The following is a 20,525-nucleotide window of genomic DNA, read 5'->3' as shown; positions in this document are numbered from 1 at the left end:
TCCAAGATGGCCACAGGAAGTGAAGTTCCAGACAAAGTGAATCCAAAAACCAGAAGAGATGACACGTGCTTGTCACCTGATCGCCTAGTCCATCAGCATGCCATTAACAGTTTGTCATTTCTCATGCATCATTTTCCTACTTTAAAAAGCCTGCCCTCTATTATGCTTCATGACAACCTCTCACCTTATAACAGTATAAATGTTAGTCTGCTCATGATGCCCCAAGACATATGCTGTTTAACCCATCCTTTGCACTTGTAGATCTAGAAGTTAGCTAGTGTGAGGGTAGCCAACGACTTGCAAAGATATGCAAATAGCCAGACACAACACTTCTAAGACTGTCACATGTAGGTGAGCACATGAAAACTGAAGAGTAGCACATGTATTGCACTTAGAAGATAGTGTAGGTTAGCACATGTACTGCTCCTAGAAACTAGAAGAATCGGGAAGGCTAGTTTATAGATTGCATGTTGAAGAAATGTGAAGGTTAGCCTATGGATTGCGCTTAAATGGTATTATTCCCATCTTTCCAACTGCTCGTATTCTGTCACTACACTACCCCTCTCTCTGCTCACATATCCTCTTACAATCTATCCTGGCATTACTATGTAGACACACAAATAGTTTTTTTTTTTCCTTCTCACTCACCGACATGCTTTTTACTATCTCGAGTTGTCTTCCACTATACAGATCTGGATATTCTCTTACCTTCACCTCAACCACTCTAAAATTGAGGTGCTCTTTTCTGCACCACCACCCACAACTCTCCTCTGTCCCTTTCTTTCCCCCATTCTTGCCTTTACTTCACTACTTCCACTTGCAACTTAGGGGTTACTTTTGATTCATCCCATCCCTTTCCTTTTCTCTCTATATCTAAAACATTGTCCGATCCTGCAGGTTCTTTTTATTCAACATCTGCTGCACTCTTCCATATCGATTCTTTCATGCCAATAAGCTCCTCATTACCTCTTGTCCTTACTCTTACTGATTGGTCTGCTGTCCCCTTGGACTTTCTGCTTCCCATTCGCCCACTGGCTTAGTTGATAACTCATCCATTTCTTTTTCTTTTTCACTTGCTCCCTGTTCTTCCATTAAGTCCTCTTTGCTATCTATATCGTTTCCTCCTTTCGACACGTATCCTTTTTCATTTTGTTTTCAAATTAATCTGTGGTCTCCCTCCACTCTATCTTTCATCCTTAATACCGCTCTACACTCCCAAAATCAGCTCTTACTCAGTCCACAAACTTTCCTGGACTTCCCTCTTGTTTCCATTGTTTCGCACTCCTCACCCATGAACACTGGAACTTTCTTCCTTTATCTGTGCACCCTTCTCCCTGCATATTTTCCAAATCAGTCTTAAACATTCCCTCCTTTCAGCCCTTTCCAATAACGGACCTCTGAACCCTCCATCTTACTGACTGAATTTGGGGTCATCATTGCTTACTAATATTTGTGTAAAGTTTTTTTTGTTAAAATATTCAGTGCTTTGATGCTTAATAAATCAATGCTTTGTCGATATATCATATTGTATCTGAAAGCGCATTAGGGAATGGTGTGTTGGGTCTGGTGGTCACCGTCAGGTCTGAGTGGTCTGGACCCTGGGTTACACATATACTTTGGGGTGTACACAGGGGAGACTAGGGAGAAACTGTTGGTTTGGGCCTTAACAACATTTTCTGAAGAATAAGTGTCCCAAGCAATAATAGAGGAAAGGGAGCTGAAAGATGATTGGTGGAGCTTCTGCACGCCATTCTAAACTGCCTTTCATCATCCATGTCAAGCAGGAAGGTTCTATTAAGGTGAAGCTCTCTGGTCTAAGCCTTAATTCAGGTGGAGGTAGAGTAAAATTACAGAAGAACATTTTCGTGCTGTAAACTGCGTGGGACATCCTGAAATACAGTGGGGCGCAGAGCTTCCATTTCTTGTATGAAGTTATTTTACATGCACTCTCGTTGCAGTAAGAGTGCATTGAACTGATCAGCTGGTCCCCGTTGGAGTGTAGTCTAAATAATCGGTTTAGATTTAAGGTCATCTGCTAGGAAATCTATGGTACTCTATAAAACGAAGTCGGCAAGAGTGCGTGCTGACAAAGAGTAGCGTTCAGGGTTGATAAAGGAACCGGCTACGAGTATGCGTGCATCTCCAGAGAGCAGTGCCTCATCAACTGCATGTGCATGCCTCACTAAAGTTAGCATTTCAAATCTGATTGTGCGCACAGACTAAGGGAGTCACAGCTTTGACTAAAAAAAGAAAGTGTCTCTGAGAAGAAATCACAACAATCCAGGTTTAGAATTACGCCGTGCAGCTGATCTTTACCCTGGAAGGAACGTGGCAGAAACCTACAACTTAATTCAAGAATTCTTTTTATAGACAGTTCAAATTTAGAAATAGTACTCGGCTCAGTAATTAAATGGTTCGGTTAGTCTTCAGCAATAGCAGTAATTTGTAAACTATGAGTAAAGTTCACTATATTAGGTTGGCTGTACAAAAATCCTTCTGCAAACCCTAAAGGGATTATTAAGTACCCAGTTATTCAAGCAGGAATCAATCAACTCCTCCCAGCTCTTTGAGGAGGAATACAGGTACTGGTGGGCCATGGTGGGGGAGTAATCAGGTGAAAAGTAGCAATAAAATATAACCCTGGTGTTTGCTCACCCTCTGCAGATTCTCATGAAAATTGAAGCCAGATCTGTTGGTTAGGTTATCCACTTCCACTCAGAGGTGTTTTCGATTTCAGCTGTAGACAGGTTCAGTTGGTAACCAAACACCTTTTTGGAGTCTGCATCCTTCAGCAGCTCTTGCGGATCCAGTTTGGAAGGACCAGACAAGGTCTTAACTGGTAGATTCCGAAGCACAACCATAGGTAGTACGACTGGATGTAAAATCCCTTTACTGCAATACGTTTTTCAGAACAGCCTGGCCAAATTGGGCATCAGCCCTGGAGCTCAGGTCTAAGCAGTAATGTTTGCAGAAAGCCGATGGGGAGGCCCACGTGGCTGCCTTGGCGATGGACTCCCAAGGGTTACATACTTTTGGAAGGCAACAGCAGCCGCTATGCCCCGGACTATTTGTGCATGGATGCACTTTGGTGGTTGAATGCCTTGAATCTTATAGGCCTCTGAAATACAAGAGGCAATCCAGCGGGAGATGGATGCTTTAGAAGCAGGTTTCCCTTTCGGATCTCCGAACATAACAGAGGCGTGAGGCGCTTCAGAGTTCACTCGCTCTATAGAGATAAAATGTCAGGGCTCGCCCGACGTCCATGTTATGTAAAACTTTTGGCATCAGATGCCGGATTAGGAAAAAAGACAGGCAAGGAGATCGATTGGTTCAAATTAAAATCAGTAACTACTTTAGGCAGTAAGGAAGGATGAGTGCAAAGCACAACCTTATCCCTGTGGAAAGTGAGGAACAGATGTTCCACGGAGAAAGCGTATAGCTCGCTTACTCGCTTTGCTGAGGTTATTGTGATCAGAAAAGCAACCTTCCAAGAGAGGTACTTAAGATGAATAGTGGCCATGGGTTCAAACGGTTTATGACAGCGTGGTGAGAACCACATTTACATCCCATTTGGAATGAAGAGTCCGCACCTGCGGGAAGAGATGAAGAAGGCCTGCAAAATGCCTTTTGATGACTGGATTAGTTAAAAGAAAAAGAGCTGTCCGTGGACATGTAGGCCACAATGGCGGATAAATAAGTCCTGCATGACAGAACATGGACGCCAGAAGCTGCCAGGTGAGAGACAAAGGATAGAACGGTGTCGACCGAAGCATGACTAGGAATCAAGCTGTTTAGCTAAACACCAGTGGCAAAAACTGAGCATTTGCTCCTGTACTGGGCCCTCGTAGAAGGTTTCCAGGCCGCTTGGATAATGCGCATATTGTCTTCGGACAGATTCAACTGCGCTAAAGATCGAAGTCCGGCACCAGGCCGCCAAGCTGAACGATTGTGGGGAGGGGTGCAACAGCTGGTGATTTCCGCAGATACCAGACCTCCTTCACCAGAGCAATCAGATCAGGAGAAGAATTGACAAATGCTGTAGTTCCGAAAACTAGAATCTGGCTGGCCACCAAAGAGCCATGAACAGGAGAGTGCTGTTTGATGCAGTCCTGAGCTTGCAGAGTGATCGATGAATCAGTGCCAATGGAGGGAAGGCGTAATCCTTTATGTTGTCCCATGGGATTTGGAGGGTGTACTCCAGGGAGGACGCTCAGAGCCCGTCCGTGGACACAAAGAGGAAGTTTCTTGTTTGAAGAAGTTGCAAAGAGGTCCACCTCTGGAGTGCCCCATTGATGGAAAATGTTGGAGGACATCACTGTTCATTTCCCAATAGTAACTGGCTGCTGACTGAGTGAGTGAGTCTGCAGTCACATTGATGTGACCCGGGATGTGTACAACCTGGAGCCAAACATTGTGCTGGATGCCCCAGTCCCAAATTTGTATGGTGAGGTGACTTGGCGCCACCCTGCTTGTTGATGTAAAACATCGCCACAGAATTGTCTGTGTGAATACATACCACTCTGTTGGTAATAGTTGGTTGAAATAATGTGAGCACCAGGAACCCAGCCAGGGGTTCCAGGTAACTGATATGAAACTGTTTGTCCTGAGGTGTTCACAATTTGAATACTTCGAGGTGACGCAGCATCACTGCCCACCCCAGAAGGGAGGAGTCTGTAGTAACCGTTATTAGTGGGCAGGGCTCCTGGAAGGAGGCCCCCACTGAAAGGTTGGCAGAAGACCAGCATTGTAGATCTGCCATCATGCTGGATGGAACTGGAATCTTGGAATCCAGATCCAAAGCCTGGGACTAGCCTCTCCAAAGAACTAGCTGAGGGCGCCTCATTGTCAGACATGCAAGAGGTAGAGCCAACATGCAAGAGGCCATGAGACCCAGAAATCTTTGGAACCACCAGGCCAACATGAGAGGACTGAAGGAAGAGCCGACATGTGGTTGACAGGTCTGCCATCCTGTCCGTCGTTAGGAACACCTTGGTACTGACTGTATTCAAACGGAAAACAAGAAAGATCAGGTCTTGAGCGACAGTCATGGATGATTTCTGCCAATTCACAGACAGCCCAAGATGGAACAGGAGCTGAAGGAGTGACTGAAGATTGGTCAAAGCCAAATGTGGTAAAAGACTGCGCAGGATCCAATCGTTTAAGTATATGTATACATGAATCCCCTGCAGTCTGAGGAATGCTGCAATGACCGACATCTTGGTAAGACACGCGGTGCCGAGCGGAGACCAAAAGGGAGTACGTGAAACTGGAAGTGTTCTGCTCCCACCGAGAACCGCAGATATTTTCGATGCAGGCTCCAAATAAGAATGTGCAAGTATGCATCCTGGAGGTCTACCATGCTGAGCCAGGCGCCCTTCCAGAAAGAGAACTTTATCTGGCAGGGCGTAATCATCTTGAATTTCTCTTGGGGAGGAGAAAGATTGAACTTGGAAAGATCGAGGATAGTGCGCAAGCCAGCCTGGTCGGGTTGGGACACTGAACAGATGGGAGTAGTAGCCCTCCCCTTGCTCCCTGGGGAACAGGCTCTTCCCTGGGGAACAGGCTCCACCGCTCGGACGTCTAGAAATTTCTATACCTTGGCTCTGGGGGAGGGCGACCCAGTCTGCTGAAAGGGAGGGTTGAAGAGCGGGGTAGAGTGGAGGGGCAAGCAGAAGCCCACCCGAGCGATTGACAAAACCCATCGGTCTTCTGCCACGCCTCCAGATGAGACAAAATTCGTCCTCCCACCGGAGTCTCGTGCGACCGACCAAAAATATAATTTGGATGATTTGTCGACTACCTGTCCCAGGAGAGAAAAACCGGCCACCTTGCCACTGCTGCTTACGGCATGGCCCGCCAGCCGGCGCATCAGATCGGTGTGCACTGCAATCCTAAAAACCCCTGAACCCAGAGAAGGCCTGAGTTTGGGACCCTGACCTGTGTGTATAAGGAGCCTTAGCTGGAGTTTTTACCAGGACTGATAAAGACTTGGCTGTCTGAGTGCTTGGCTTGGTCTTTGTTAGTTCATCTGTGGTGGAATGAAACAATTCCTTATCAAAAGGAAGATCAAGCACCTTGTCCTGCACTTCCTTTGAGAACTTTGTAGCATGGAGCCACGCTTGGCAGGAGAGGTCGACCCGGACCATGAGGCCTCGAGCGAAGGTGTTTGTGCCGCAGCCTCCAGTACATCCTGTGCCAGCTCTCTGGCGTTCCGACAAACCAGCTTTGAAGTCCTTGAACCTCCCGATCCGCAGGAATACATTTCCTGGAAGTCGGCTAGTTCCCTCCATAGCTTGACATTGGCCGCCGCCAGGATAAGCTCGGTATTAGCCTGCCGAAGCTGGAGAGCTAAATTGGAAAATAGTTTCTTCCCAATGGCGTCAAGGAGGTTGTCCTCCTTGGCAGGATTTGGACCGCTGCAGTGGAGGATTCAGAGGCCAGTTTGGACTGGAGAATGGCTGCTGCCACCACTGTCGACGAAGGGAGCGGACAAGCAAACAAAGAAATATTCTCAGAGGCATGAAGCTTGTAGCAAGCGTCAATCCTCTTGTTGAGATGCTCCCCGGAATGAGGTATTCCCATACCTTACAGGTCTCAGCCAAAACGCCCTTTTGGAGGAACAGGCTGGTGCGCTCCGGAGGTGACAGTGAAGGCTCCAGAAAGCACCCCCTCTTGTGGAGCTGGGGCCTCGGGTACTGGTATGTCAAGCATTGCTATCATGTCCAGCACCTAGTCATGAAAGGCTCTAATCGAGCGAGGCGGCTCATTGCCGTCCTGGTCCGCCTGATCGCAGTCCAGTGAAGCAGGAGCAGTGGACTGATATGCTGCCTCAGGTCCTAAAATGTTGTTATGCCGCGCTCCCTGTGTTTTCTCTAACAGGGTAAGTGGAGGAGGAGGTCCGACAGGCAGAGGAGGCACCACATACATTTCCCTAAACAGATCCTTAAAGTACTCCTCCATGGGATCAGAATGCATCAGCGTCTGAAATTTCCCAAAAAAACCACATCCTCAGACAATGGTCTAGGAGCTGAGGTGGGCCGAGACGGCTCGGAAGGGACATACCACCATGAACGCAATGAGGATGTTTGCCAGGATGGACCTCCATCAAATGTGTCCACATAGATCAAGGGTGTGGATGCAGGAGGGAGCGAGACTGTATGAGGCAGCGGTGTCCGAGCACGCCAATCCATTGGAGGGCAGAACGGGTTCTTCTTATCCACATTGTGTGGAAAAGGCTGCTCTGCCCCAAAAAAGAGGCACCCCAGCACCAGCCGTAGTGAACCTTGGTGTAAGAGAGGTAGTCAAACTGGCCGCCGTGGTTTGCGGAGGTTGGGCCACCATTTTGTCAACACCCGATTCGAACTGCATCACAGGAGTGAGGCAATAGTCTCCCCAAGGGAGTAGGGGGGGCCTTATGTGCCATTTTAGCCTTGAAGCAAGGAACCTCAGCAGAGCTGGTGCTGGCAGATCTAGGGTGTTTATCTTTGCCCCCTTGACAGAACTGGTATCACCACGGCCATGAGCGTGGGAAGGCTGAGGGATGTACCTCACTGCCAGGGCAAGAGGGACCCTCAATTCTAGATTTAGCCCCAAGAAGGGGAACCTCGGTACGTTTAGCTCCGTCGAGAGGTGCCTCGAGCTGAGACTCGTTACGGGAAGTTCCAGATGCGGAAATCTCAGGGCGAACCCTGGTACCCAGAGCCACAGAACTGGGCCCAACGGGGAACCTCGGAAGAAGATCCAGTTTTGGCAGGTCTGCAGCAGGTGCCCTCAGAGGAAGCTCTGGTGCTCCTATTAGGCCCCTTGCAGCACACCTCAGGGGTATCCCTGGTAGAGCTACTTGAGCCCCTCCCGGTCCTGAAAGACCCTGGGAAGGAGTCTCCTGGTTGGGGGTGCCCTAAAAAGCAAAGAATTCACCAGACGCTTCTTTTTTTCCATCGATGAAGAGCTGCAAATGTGGTGTAAGATTGTGTTCAACCACCTCCTCCCACCTGACAAGACAACACTTGAGTGCACGGACAGAAAGGGAGTCGCACTAGAAACACGAGTCTCAACGGTGTTCCGGGCCTAGACACTCCAGGCAGAGAGTGGGGATCCGCCCTCGCAAAACGATGTTTGCAGGATGAACAGGACACGAATCCCAGATGCTGCGGCAAGATGACCGTGAACTGGAGCAGGAAGGACAAAGGGAATGAAAAGAAAAAAAAAAATCGCGGTGATGCTAGTTCGTCCGCCCCAGACCACAGAGGAAAGGACTGAAGGGTGATGTGTGGGGTGCAGCTCAGGAGGGTCCAGCGTAAAAATACAAGGACAAAAATTAAATTAAAATTTAATTTTTGATGCTTTTTAACACAAGTGCTCCGGTCCCGTCCCGAAGGATGGCATGTCCCACAAGTATGAGGAAAGGGGACGGGACGTAGGAGTATTGTGTTTTTTCAGAAAATGCAAATAAAATGTACAAAGCCGCCTGTGGTTTCTTCCTTGTAAGAGGTAGGAACAAATTGTTTGTTGTTCTGAATTCGGCATTTTCCAGGCTTTCATTTTTATAAGGTTATCATCAGTTTTGTGAGAGGTAAACGATTTTTCCCCAATAGGACAAGCATGGATGGAATGCAAGAGGATGGTAGGAAAGCTGAATGGGAAGACAAAGGCATACATTTCTGAAAAGTAGACACATTTCCAAGTTTAGGAAGGGGTCATTTGCCCAATCAGGCAACTACTAGGTAGGTAAAACTTCCATAGCTTGGGGTAAAAAAAAAAAAAAATTAGGAAAAATGCTGGACATGTTTGAACCTAATATTAATATTGAGAAAAGCAATGCATCGCTACATTCCCCCGACCCTTCTAGTTAGGAAATACCACATTTTTCACAATGTTTCACAAAGCAAGTAATACCACAAGCCAAACATTGAGACATTGTACACAGGATTTTTTATGACGACGGCCTAAACAGACGTACTTAGCATGTGAAAATAAGGAAAACAAATATGGTGAGGAGGGGCACGCATATATTTTTCAAAAGAGCACAGGCAGACCTTTTGAAGGATAGGTGACTTGTGCAGGTTACAAAAGGGTACAGTGCCTAAAGCAACGACTAAATGTATGAAAATGTTATCAAAACAAAGAGAAAACAGCAAATGTTCTATATTCCCACAGGTGCCCCGACGAAAATGGTACCTCCCAGGTTTGGATGAACCTACCTGGGCGCAAAGGGAAAAGGCTAAACCACTGCAATCCCCAAAGGGTTCCGGGAGAGGACATTTTTAGGATTTTGGCATTGTGGACAACCTATAGATTTGGGCCTGAGGTGTCGCAGCCACTAAGGAAAACAGGGAACCCCATGTATTTCTGAAAAGACACGCATGGGAATCCAAAGAGGTCTGACTTGTGCGAATCATCCTAGAATGCATTACCCACATGGTTCAGAAAAGTCCAATATTTAGGGAGAAAAACACAATTTTTAGACATTTGCCACCACAAAACCACTGAAACACACCAGCAACACCTCCCACATTCCCACAGGTGTCCCGACGAAAACGGTACATCACATGTGTGGGTGCACGTACCTGGGCGGAAAAGAAAAAAAGTGTCGACCGACCACAAGTCCAATGGCAGTCCCAAAGAGCCCAAGCAGGGTCTCCAGCCCTACTCAGTGAAAATCTGTAACGCAGCCCAGCCAAAGCTCCAGGATGGTCGGGGGTGATGTCCGGTTCATGGGCACCTGTCTCGCATGTGGATTGTTCACCCCCAAGTCCAGCGCCAGTTCCAGGGAGCACAGGCAGGGTCCACATCCCTTCCCAGAGAGAAAGTCTGTAACGCAGTCCTAGACTGAGCTCCAGGATGGTCGGGAGTGTGGTCGCCGGCCTTGGTGCCTGTCTCAACCAACATGGGAGACCGGGTCCAGAGGCCGGGTACATCACCGCTGGCCTCAGTTGCAGGTTTTCCCCTCCACGGAGGGATGGCAACCCTGTTGGGCTCCCTAGGACTGCCGCTGAACTTGTGGACGGTTGACCGACAAGGGAGAAAGGTGCCCAAGCCCGGCGGCAGCACCAACGGCCGTCCCAGAGCTCTGGCTGGCCTGCGTTACAGCATTTCCCTCTGGGAAGGGATGAGCACCCTGCCGGGGCTCACTGGGACTTTCGTTGGACTTTGGGACAGTTGCCCAACATGGGAGACAGGTGCCCAAAGCCAGGGGCAGCAGCCCCGACTGTCCTGGAGCTCAGGCTGAGTTACAGATTTTCTCTCCGGGAGGCATTGGTACACTACCAGGGCTCCTTGGGACCGCCGGTGAACTAGAGGACGGTCAACCAACAAGGGAGATAGGCGCCAGGGGCAGCAGCCCCTACTGTCTTGGAGCTCTGGCTAGGCTGCGTTACAGCTTTTCCCTCCATGAAGGGATGGGAACACTGGCAGGGTTCCCTGGCACCGGCACAGAACTTTGGAATGGTCGCCCAACATGGGAGACAGGTGCCAGAGGCAGCACTGCTGGCCGTCCCGGAGCTCTGGCTGGGCTGCGTTACAGCTTTTCCTTTCAGGAAAGTTTGTTGATCCCCGCCGATGCTCCCTGGGAATGCCGCTGGACTTGGGGATGGTCTCCCAACATGGGAGACAGGCGACAAAGGCCAGGCACAACACCCCCGATCATCCAGGAGTTTTGGCTGGCCTGTTACACGCTTTACCTCCAGGGAGAGATGGGGACCCTGCCAGGGCTAACTGTCTCCGCCGGTGAACATGTGGACGGTTGACCAACAAGGTAGACGGGCGCCCAAGCCCGGAGTCGGCACCGCTGGCTGTCCCGGTGCTCAGATTGGCCTGTGATACAGAATTTCCCTCTGGGAAGGGATGAGAACCCTGCCGGGGCTCACGACTGTTGCTGGACTTGGGGATGGTTGTTCAACATGGGAGACAGGTGCCAGGGGCAGCAGCCCTGACCGTCCTAGAGCTTTGGCCAGACCCTCTCCCTTTGCCCCCCCGCCCCAAGGGAAGCAGAAAGGATCTGCCCCCTCCTTGGGGGGTGGGGAGTGCTGGCCCACAAGCATGGGTCCAGCCCATGATTCCCCCGGGTCTGCCCCAAGAATTTACTTGTTTGCCTTCCTCGGGGGGAGAAATGGGTGCAAAACAGCCCCCTTTCGTTAATTTTGGTGGGGCTTGGGGCCTGTTCGGCTTGGGGGGCCCACCCTCAAAATCAGATCCCTGGTGGTCAAGTCGGGATTTCTGCTGAGAGTCTCCCCTTTCCAACGAGCCCTCACTTGTCCAAAATCAGGCAATAAATGCCCTCTGCAAAAATGACATGCTGAAGCCTTTCAGTCATCGCAGCATCTCAGAGGCAAGGAAGGGGGATGTCCTCCCTTCACTGCCTGGGGTCAGGAGGCTCACTGCAACAGCAGGGGGTGATCCGACCGCCCCCCAAAAAAGGTAAGCAGTGCCGAGGTCGAGGTATCTGTAAAATAGGGAATGTGGAATGACTTCCATCCACAGGGGATGCATGTTTGAGCTGACTCTACCCACTTTACATAGTCAAATGGATTTAGCTGTTGCATTTAGACTTGTAAATGAGGAAAATAAAAATGTTCAGTTTCGATCGAAATCAATTTTTCTATTATACAACAGTCTGAAGATGAAGAGGTTTTGCAGATTGCCTGGCTTTAAGTAGCTAATCCGACTTGTAAAATGAGATGGTGGTACATATTAGAAATATTTTCTTCTGACATGAAGTACTTAGCTCATGCAACTGCCACTAATTTGAACACCAATATCTGGAGCCCAAGCGCAACTTCCTTGCTTTGTTAGAGCGGAAGAAGGTGTACCTATAACGTGTTGCTCTTCATGCACATCAAACTGATAATGGGTCAAACTTGTGTTGAAGTGGCCTTGGTCACTTTGGCTGAAAAGAAGCTACCATAAAACTGAACAAAGAAGGTACAAGAATACTTGTTTGGCTTCCCAAGCAAGAAGCGCTGAAAATGTGCCAGCCGATTCCCAGTTCTGAATATTATAAGCCAAAAAACAGACAGAAATTCTGTGATAGTGCAGCATTTGGGCAACTCTTTCTCTAGGATTGCAAAGATTCAAAATCTTCGTATAACACAAAGGGTGAATTTTGTACAGGGCTTTTCCCTTCGTTCAATGTTACAGAAACTACTACTGACAGACTCTCCACACACAAAACATCATCCTTAGAAGTGCAATACTTTGTGCTCAAAGTCTTGAAATGAGGCCTATAACAATTATGAACAGGTTTTTCCTTAATAAAAGCCTACATGGACAACAAAGGGCAGCAAGGACATTGAAACAAGGAAAATTAGCATGAGTAAACTGGTTTGTCTGGAGAAGTAAATCAAGAGTGTGCATTGCTTTCAGCAATATATTAGTTTAAAAGCATCTATTAGGGTGCCTTCCTCTTAATATTGGGAATCATTTTCCTCTACTTTTGTTCCATTTAGTGGAGGAAATTCTGTGGACGATTCTAAAGGAACATCAACTGAAAGTGAAGGCATCAGTACAGGGGAAGGTTGAGGCCTTTTGTCATAAACCTTCACCAAAACATCTAAAAAGGGGTCAAATAGGAAGGACAGCTTCGGTGATAGCTTGCACTATTTTTTTATTTCCAGTATGGAAGGACCCACGAATGCCATCCTTTTCGATAGAGGATAACGAGTCCACTAACTCTGAAGGCTCAAAACGTGAAAGTGAAGGGATTAGAGAAAATGTCAGTGTTATGTACACAGTGACAACTACAGGTCAATGAAAGTCTACATTATTGGGCAACAGGGGCCTGAAGAACAGAAGAAAAAATAATAATCAGATGAAATGACGAATGTCAATATGGCAAGTCACATTTTGGGTAAGAACTCAATGGAGGTGTTTTGGATTGCTTATGTCGTCTATGCTTCACAGGCTTTGATGAACACACTAATAGCAAAGCTCGGTACAGAGACCAGCACTGAATGTGTGCCATTATTTTCTTAGTGCCTCGAAAGGTCGTCCGAAGACATGTGAAATGATTCTGCGGGTTCCACAGTACTGGAATATCTGACCTAGGCACATTTCAGTCCAGGCTAAGCAGTTTTCACAGCATGAAGGAATCGAGACTCTGAAAGACAGGAGGTAGATTCAACCTTTGTCAGTGTTACGTTTTCCGGGTTAAGTCAGTATATAGGATCTCTGCAGAGATGAAAAGGTCATTCTTCACCACAGGCCAAGCCTGTGAGCCTAGGTCTTTCCCTCCGGGAGGTATTCACAAGTGTGTATGGCTAGACTGTGCAGTTGAACAGGCAGTGGGAGATCACTTGGAGGGAGGACAGCCCTTACACCAAGACCGCTCTAGGTCCCAACATCACACTTACCACTATGATGCAGAAGCTTCATGCTTCCTTGAAATCCAAGGAGGTCTGTGCTACAAGACCCTTCAGCTCCATGGAGGCTAAACATGTGAAAGATGACATACGCTTCATACACACAGAAACAGAAATGAGCAGCACATACTGGATTACATTTCATGAGACAGTTGAGGGGAATGCAAATGGCTGAAAGATGTGTGGAAGGGAAGAGTTCCTTGTATGTCCGTTATATCACAGCAATAGACCGAGCCCAGAAAGAATGTGCACAGAAGGATTTGGTGCTGGGGAAACAATATTAAATTACATGCATAACTCAACAGGCCTTTGATGAATGGCTTTTGTCATTAGGTCACTCTTCCTCTGCAGATTAGTGTTCATATTGTATATTGGATCGATAGCTGGTTTTACCAACCTTCTCATTGGTATCAATATAAACTCAATAGATCATACTTAGAAAGCTGCAAACCTAAATTAAAATAAGCCAATTTATAGTGCCAGTAAATTGATATACATTTCTCCGATACCCATAGTAGTCCTGGCAAATTAAAACCCATCAATACATTTGCTGTATTGCACCTTAAAACAATGCCAATGAAGCTGCTGTATGACATCCCTTTTTTATTTTTCCTCAGTCCAGGGCCACAAAGCTGCAAACTAGTTATATGTACAGATAAATCCACCAAATAAGTTGGCCATTGACACTGCTCAGTAGAATGAAGTCAGATTAACCAAACCTCTGCTTAAATACCTTTCCCATCTAAATGTACCAAGCAGATAGAATTGAGGACGGCAATCATAACATGTTAAATAGGAAATCCCAGAACTTTGCATATGTTAATGTTAAAGGATATTTGTACCACGCACTATCACCACCGGAGTGGTCCCCTCGCACTGTGGCAGATCTGAAAAGGGAAGTTAGTGGGAACGAGCGGGAAAAGTGCAAGAGAGCAGTGATGTGCTGTTGGCAGCTTCAGTTCGGGAACACCATTTGCTGAGCTTGGGGTGCTTTCCGGTCGGTAGCCATTGTGTACTGTTGTGCAAGTCTATGTGTGGTTTGTTTTGTTGGTGTGGTGACGTTTGTGCGGTTTGTTGTGCTATACGGTTGAGGTTGTGTTTGGTTCGAGTTTGAGAGGTGTAAGCAGAGGGGTGAAAATTGTTAGTGGGTTGGTTATTGGCATCGCTGTCTAGAAGTGATGTGCTAAATTTCTACGTTCTTTCTAGGTTTGGCACATGAGTATCTTTGCATTTCTACCTAGATCCGGTGCTGGCTAATATTCACAAACCTTTCTATATAGGACGCCCACCCATATTCGTAACTGTATCCAAATATGTGGAGCCGGTTAGCATTCACATTCTATCTAAAGCTGGCCTTGATAGTATTCCCAATGCAGTCTAGATGTCGCACTGGCTAACAATCGCTGTTCCATCTAGATGTGGCTCTGGCTGACGTCTTATCTAGTTGTGACGCAGGCTATTGTTCACAATCTTATCAGAGTGTGGCACATGATAATATTAGCAATTCTGTCTAAGTGTGGTGCTTGCCGTCAATCACGATTCGGTCTGGGAGCGGCGCAGGTTAATGTTCACAACTCTATCTGAATGTGGTACTTGCTAGCCTTCCTAATTCTAAGTGTGGCATATGCCAACATTCAGATTTCTATCTAGATACGACTCGGGCCAATGTTCACGATTCCATCTAAGTGTGGCACACGCTAACATTCACATTTCTATCCAAGTGTGGCACTTGTTGACATTCACAAATCCATCTAGATGCGACATGTGCTGATGTTCACAAGTCTATCATAGGTGGCATAGGCTAATGTTCACTGTACTATCTCGATGTGATGCAGGCTCGTGTTCCTAAATTCTATCTAGGTGTGGTACATGCCAATAGTCACAGTTCTAAATGTGGGACTTGCCAACATTAACAAATCCATCCAAGTGCGACACTAGTTAACCTTCACAGTCCTATCTAGGCGTGACGCAAGCCAATGTTCACAATTATATCCAAGTGTGGCACATGCCAACATTCACAATTAGAAACGTGTTGCTAAATGCCCAAAAAGTCCAAATCTAACCATGTGCAATCCATCAAAGCAATACAAAAACTAACTTTAAATGCCTACTGTGAATTGTAATTTCCTGAGTCCTACATATTTCTGTTTCCATTTTGATAGCAAAAAAAGCTAATATTTTCATTATTTAAAATGTTGTAGTCTTGTCAGGGGCCATAGAAGAATCAAAAGACGATTTATCTAGGAGAATTACCTTTATCGAGAAGGATTATATTCCATTTAATGCAACAGTCTAGGTCTTTCCCCAGATTCACATTTGCAACATTTTCAACACTGCAAATGCACAATTATGGAGTTGCCCAAAGAAACGTGAAATGTATGCACCCACAGCATTTAACAAAACAATGTTTCTTAAAGATTCATCGCACATTTCAGAACCACGAGTTCACAATCAAAAGGTGACCACTTCTTTCAACCATCCCTTCTCCACGGCACACTAGGTCTCACAAATCCCATTTTATTCGTTGCACGTGTTCTTTTTTTCAAACTAATCTCTCATTATGCACACTATTCCTCGGATGGTATTGGTACGTAACTTTGCACCCAAACGCTGTTCCCACATCCCACTTCATTTACTCACTCATGGCCCACCGCTCTTTCATTGGTCATCTCGCTTTCCACCTTGCCTATTTCAAAGATAACCTATTTGACAAGGAAAAACAAATGCGCTCTCCATTCCATACTGTCTTAATTCCGAAATACACTTAATGATGGATGAATTGTACTTCAGCAGAAAATGGTGAAAATAAAGTCCAACTTACATGGCTGTTCAGCAAGCTGCTTTTATGAGAGGTTATGCCTTCATTTTTTTGGAGGTTTTCAATCGCCATTTGCAACTAAAAAAGGTTCCAATAAAAGCAAAAAGATTACTGAGGGTTTAAAGCTTATAAATAATTACCAAATAATGATATTTGCATAACGATATTAAATGAACCTTTTGTTTTCTAACTAATACATTTGCCTTCAGAAATTCAATGAAAAATTTGGATTGAGAAAACAGGTGTTTCTTCTTCCTCAACATCTGTATCCCTGGATTCCTTTGCATTTTTGGAGGAGTCAGAATGAGTGGCCTCTTCATCAGGTGGGTCCAAAAAAGAATGACTAGAAAAAGGTCTAACTGCATATAATCTATCAGGATAGCAGTTATACTTTTGAGCAGATTTGATGTGGAATTGTCAGTAAATAATCCCTAGACAGGATTGCAGTTTTATACATTTACAAAGAGAACACTGATGGGTTGTTCAAAGAGGATTCAGATAAATAGTCGAGGCTGGGCAGTAGGGTGCCATCAATGTTTAGGTGATGGCAGCTTCCAACAGCATGGAACATGACCTGGGAAATAAAACATGGGAAGGTGGCAATACAAATGGCCCAGATGACCCAGTGGGAGGGGAGGAATGAAAACAGCCCAGAAAGGACATCCAGTACCTGAAAATCCAAACGGGAGCCAAGCTTAGGACAGCCCCATCCAGCCAGCATGGCAACATTTCATACTTAAAATGTCGGCAACAGCTACTTCATGGCAAAAGTACTCACACTGTTAAATTAACTCCCAAAAATTCGAACATAATTCAATGGAGGGACATGGTCTCCCCAGTTTTCATAAACACAGGCCTAGCCTTAGCCATCCAACCATTCACACAAAGGAGCTATGAACAAATGTTTTGCCGGTCAGCCAAACAGGTTTGCCCCGGAAACCACCACACCCCAGCACCAACTACACAGGATGCTGAGTGGCTATGTCAGAAGCCAGAGGCTGGTCTATACCAGTCCAAACCAAGTTTGCTCTAGTTGGCTTCCAAGTAAGGGGCAAGGAATTATCGTTCACTTGTTCCTTCTTTGTGTCTCGCCAGTTTGGCTTTATCCCACGGATAGACAGTGGTGGAGGAAGATGACCAAGAGGTGCGCGAGGGGGGCGATGTGGACAGAGGGGGATTATGGAACCTGGAGCAATTCTGCATATTGTAGTGCCAGTTGTGCAGGGCATTAAAGGGTCCTTGTGCAAAAGTGCAGGGGGACGCTATGGCAACATGACCTCAACAGCTAAGGTAGGTGATGAGAGAGCAGGATGGGGATTGTGGCTGCTTATTGCTGAATGGGCAGCAAGAGGGCCTGAATCTAGCCTTTTTTGGGAGCAAGGGGAAGGGGGGGGGCGACATTCATTGCATTTAGGCCTGAAGAGCTTAAGTTGGGGAAGGTCCTTGGATTCAGGGTGGCCAGGGGGGCCCATGCTGCAGGTCTGACTTAAGAATTAAATAGAAACGGGCGGGGGCAGTCACAGGCTGGGTTTCTGAGTAGGAGAGACGCAACAGAGGAAAACATGGATGGCCTTGCAAGCTTGGGGACTGACTTAAACAGACTTGAAGGATGGAATGCTAATTGTGTAGTGCTTGCACATATAAATTACATGGAGCCTCTCTCAACGAATCATAGTAAAGCATTGTTGTCAGAAAATACTTAAATGTGGCCAGGAAACAGGATTGTTGGAGAGACCAGGGAGGATGATGTGGGCAGAGGGCCATGGAGAATCTTGATGGGTAAACTGTGGAGGCTGGGGTCCTCTACTCCGACACACTTATGTACACACTTATGTATTATGGTTAGAGTCAAAATTACAGTTTGAGACTGAGTTGGGAAGACAAAGTAATGTAAATACAGTATTGTATTTCTGACTGTTCAGTCTCATTACATTCCCTGTGCGCCTGAAAGCAAGCGTCCCCAAACAGCACAATCCTCCCCGCAATGAGAGACAATGAAGGACTCTCCCAAAATGGGAATAAGGCCAAGACAGAGTGCGGGTGAGCGTAAATGGGAGTTTATCAATCAGAATAGGGCATGCAAAGAACTCTGCAAACTCCGAGAGCGCTCTGTCTGACAATAGCAAAGACAGGCGTATATATTTACAAAAAACGTCATAAGAACCTACACACTATAGGGGGCACAAGTTCAAGGGGATTGGGTGGCGACGACTAACTATAGGTGCTGCTGTGATGTGGTTGGCTTTGGCTGGAAGACGTCACTGGTCAGCCTCGTGGGTTGGGCTGGGCCTGGCAGGGTGGCAGAGTTCATCCGGGCGGTGTTGTCGTGCCATCGCGGCCAGTGTCAGAGATGAATGTCTTTTCCTGACTTATTTGCCCTAGGCCATGCACACCGCAGTCATTCAATCATTGCAATATTATCTTCTTTAGTAAATCTTCCAATAGGTTATACTACAGGTTAATGCAACACAGGAGGAATGCACCTTGTGAGGGGTCTGGAGGTAATACGTCAGGACATAGTTACCAGTGTCCTGTTGACCGGGGCCATAGGTCGAGGAGCTAAGCTTCAGGGCCTGGGACGGGCGGTACAGGTCTTTCTGCCTTGTTAGAAGTTGTTATGGATGTTCCGCTGTGTGTTGTCAAAGTGTCGGGTGTCCTGATTTCACAGGGCCATAAGTCTGAGATGGTCCGGTGGGTTGCGAGGTTTACGAGGGGGCGCATGTGTTCAGGCAGAGGTTTACTGCTGTGCTGTAAATAATGCAGGTGGCGGCCTTGGGTGCTACAGAGGGGGTTACAAGTCTTTGAAGCGGCTCCAGTCTGGTTGGGGGAGGTAAAGCAGCGCGGCGCGGTCTCTGCTCTCATGCCTTGGCAGCCTTCGCAGGGTGGGAGGGGGAATGGCCTTGCACGTATTTCACAAAGGTATCTCCCTCGTGTGTTGCCGATTTAGGTAAAGACATCACAAACATTTGAACACTCTATAATACTTATTCAAAACAATACAAAACATGCATTTAAACTTTGCTGGATGTGTCTCGATTATACCCAGTCTGAGCACCTTATTCATACATTATGTTTTAACAAGTACAGTATTTAGTTATATGCATATATATATTTGCAGTAAGTGAGGTAGAGTTAGGATTGGTGGAGAACATAGAAAGTAACCCGCCACTTGTTCGTGACGGTGGTGGCACATGTGGGGCCTAGACATGCACACATGACATGCGCCTTTTCGTGCATCCTTCACATGGGCCCTCTGTATGGTTACATTCGTCTTCTTGTGTCCTCTAGCAGCATTAGTTCAGTTATGGCGCAAGCCCATGGGGTGTAAGTTTCCCAGTGATACACGTGACAAATGGATTCCTGGTGCGTTCCTTTATTATTAGTACCCAACTGAAATGGTGTGGGCTCGCCATTGCTTATATCATGGAAGCATGCTTTCTTATATTTTATACATTTTACAGGCTTTTGTAATGTAAGGCATTTTGTGGAAGAAAGCATCCTTTGCGAGTAGTCTCAACATTAATATATAAAGACTGTCTGTCATCTAATGACTATTTTACTGTTCTTTTCATTGCCTAGGCCTACTGGCCGGGTCATGCTGGGAGCGATGATACACTGCAGGAGGTGAACTGTTACAATGTTAGTGTATTACACTAGCTCATATCCGTCTTGTTCATGGGAACGTGCTCGCAGCGGATCTGCCAGGGTGCTGCGGCAACAAGGATGACTGAAACCCTCCAAGGGTGGGGGCCGCACTACAGTGCGCTGAGCTCACACCATCTTTACCAGACAAAATGGTTTCTAGGCCTGGCTACATTTTAATACATGTGGGCAATTAATACGTGCGGGCAATGTCTTCAGTGGGTGAACCCTCCACCACCTGGGCCCGGGTGGCATGAGGGGACGCCCAAAAGAGCCATAGCCCTCACCTGGGGAGAAAGCGCAGGCGAGGGGGGTCTCCTGGACCAGTCCTCCCCTACACGCCTTAGCAATGTCTTTCCATAAACCAGTTTACATCTTGATTGTACTTGTTTTGCAACTCAGTGATCCTTCCAGCCATTTCCGCAAATACACAAGTACACCAAGTTCCTTAGCCATAGGCTCCCCCGGATAAGCACTTTAAATGTCTCCCACAGCGAAGCAGGACCGACTCCACATTCCATTGGAAAAAAAAAAAACTCAACCACCACTGCGTCTTTGTCCCCTTTATATACTGTAGACACAGGAGAGCCTTTGATTTGGCATAGCTAATGGAGAAAGGAGGCCTGTGTGTGGAAGTGGCAGGGCCAATCGGGCCCCCCCCCTCACTCATTCAGTCTAAGGTATATGCCACTTACTCGACCAACAGTGGG

At 46.9% G+C, this 20,525-nt stretch overlaps 1 protein-coding gene across 3 annotated transcripts in view; it reads right to left on the bottom strand.

The window, feature by feature from the left end:
- RFX2 (regulatory factor X2) overlaps positions 1–20,525 on the bottom strand; it is a 580,927-nt gene that overhangs the window by 349,348 nt on the left and 211,054 nt on the right. For all 3 annotated transcript variants that reach the window (XM_069649559.1, XM_069649558.1, XM_069649560.1), the window contains one exon: positions 16,177–16,251. In XM_069649559.1, the coding sequence (XP_069505660.1) occupies positions 16,177–16,251 (75 nt within the window). The remainder of the gene's footprint in view (positions 1–16,176; positions 16,252–20,525) is intronic.

The sequence above is a fragment of the Ambystoma mexicanum genome, chromosome 1p (assembly GCF_040938575.1).
Source record: "Ambystoma mexicanum isolate Mex_15411 chromosome 1p, UKY_AmexF1_1, whole genome shotgun sequence".
Lineage (NCBI taxonomy): Eukaryota > Metazoa > Chordata > Amphibia > Caudata > Ambystomatidae > Ambystoma > Ambystoma mexicanum.
This window is presented reverse-complemented; position numbering and strand designations above follow the sequence as displayed.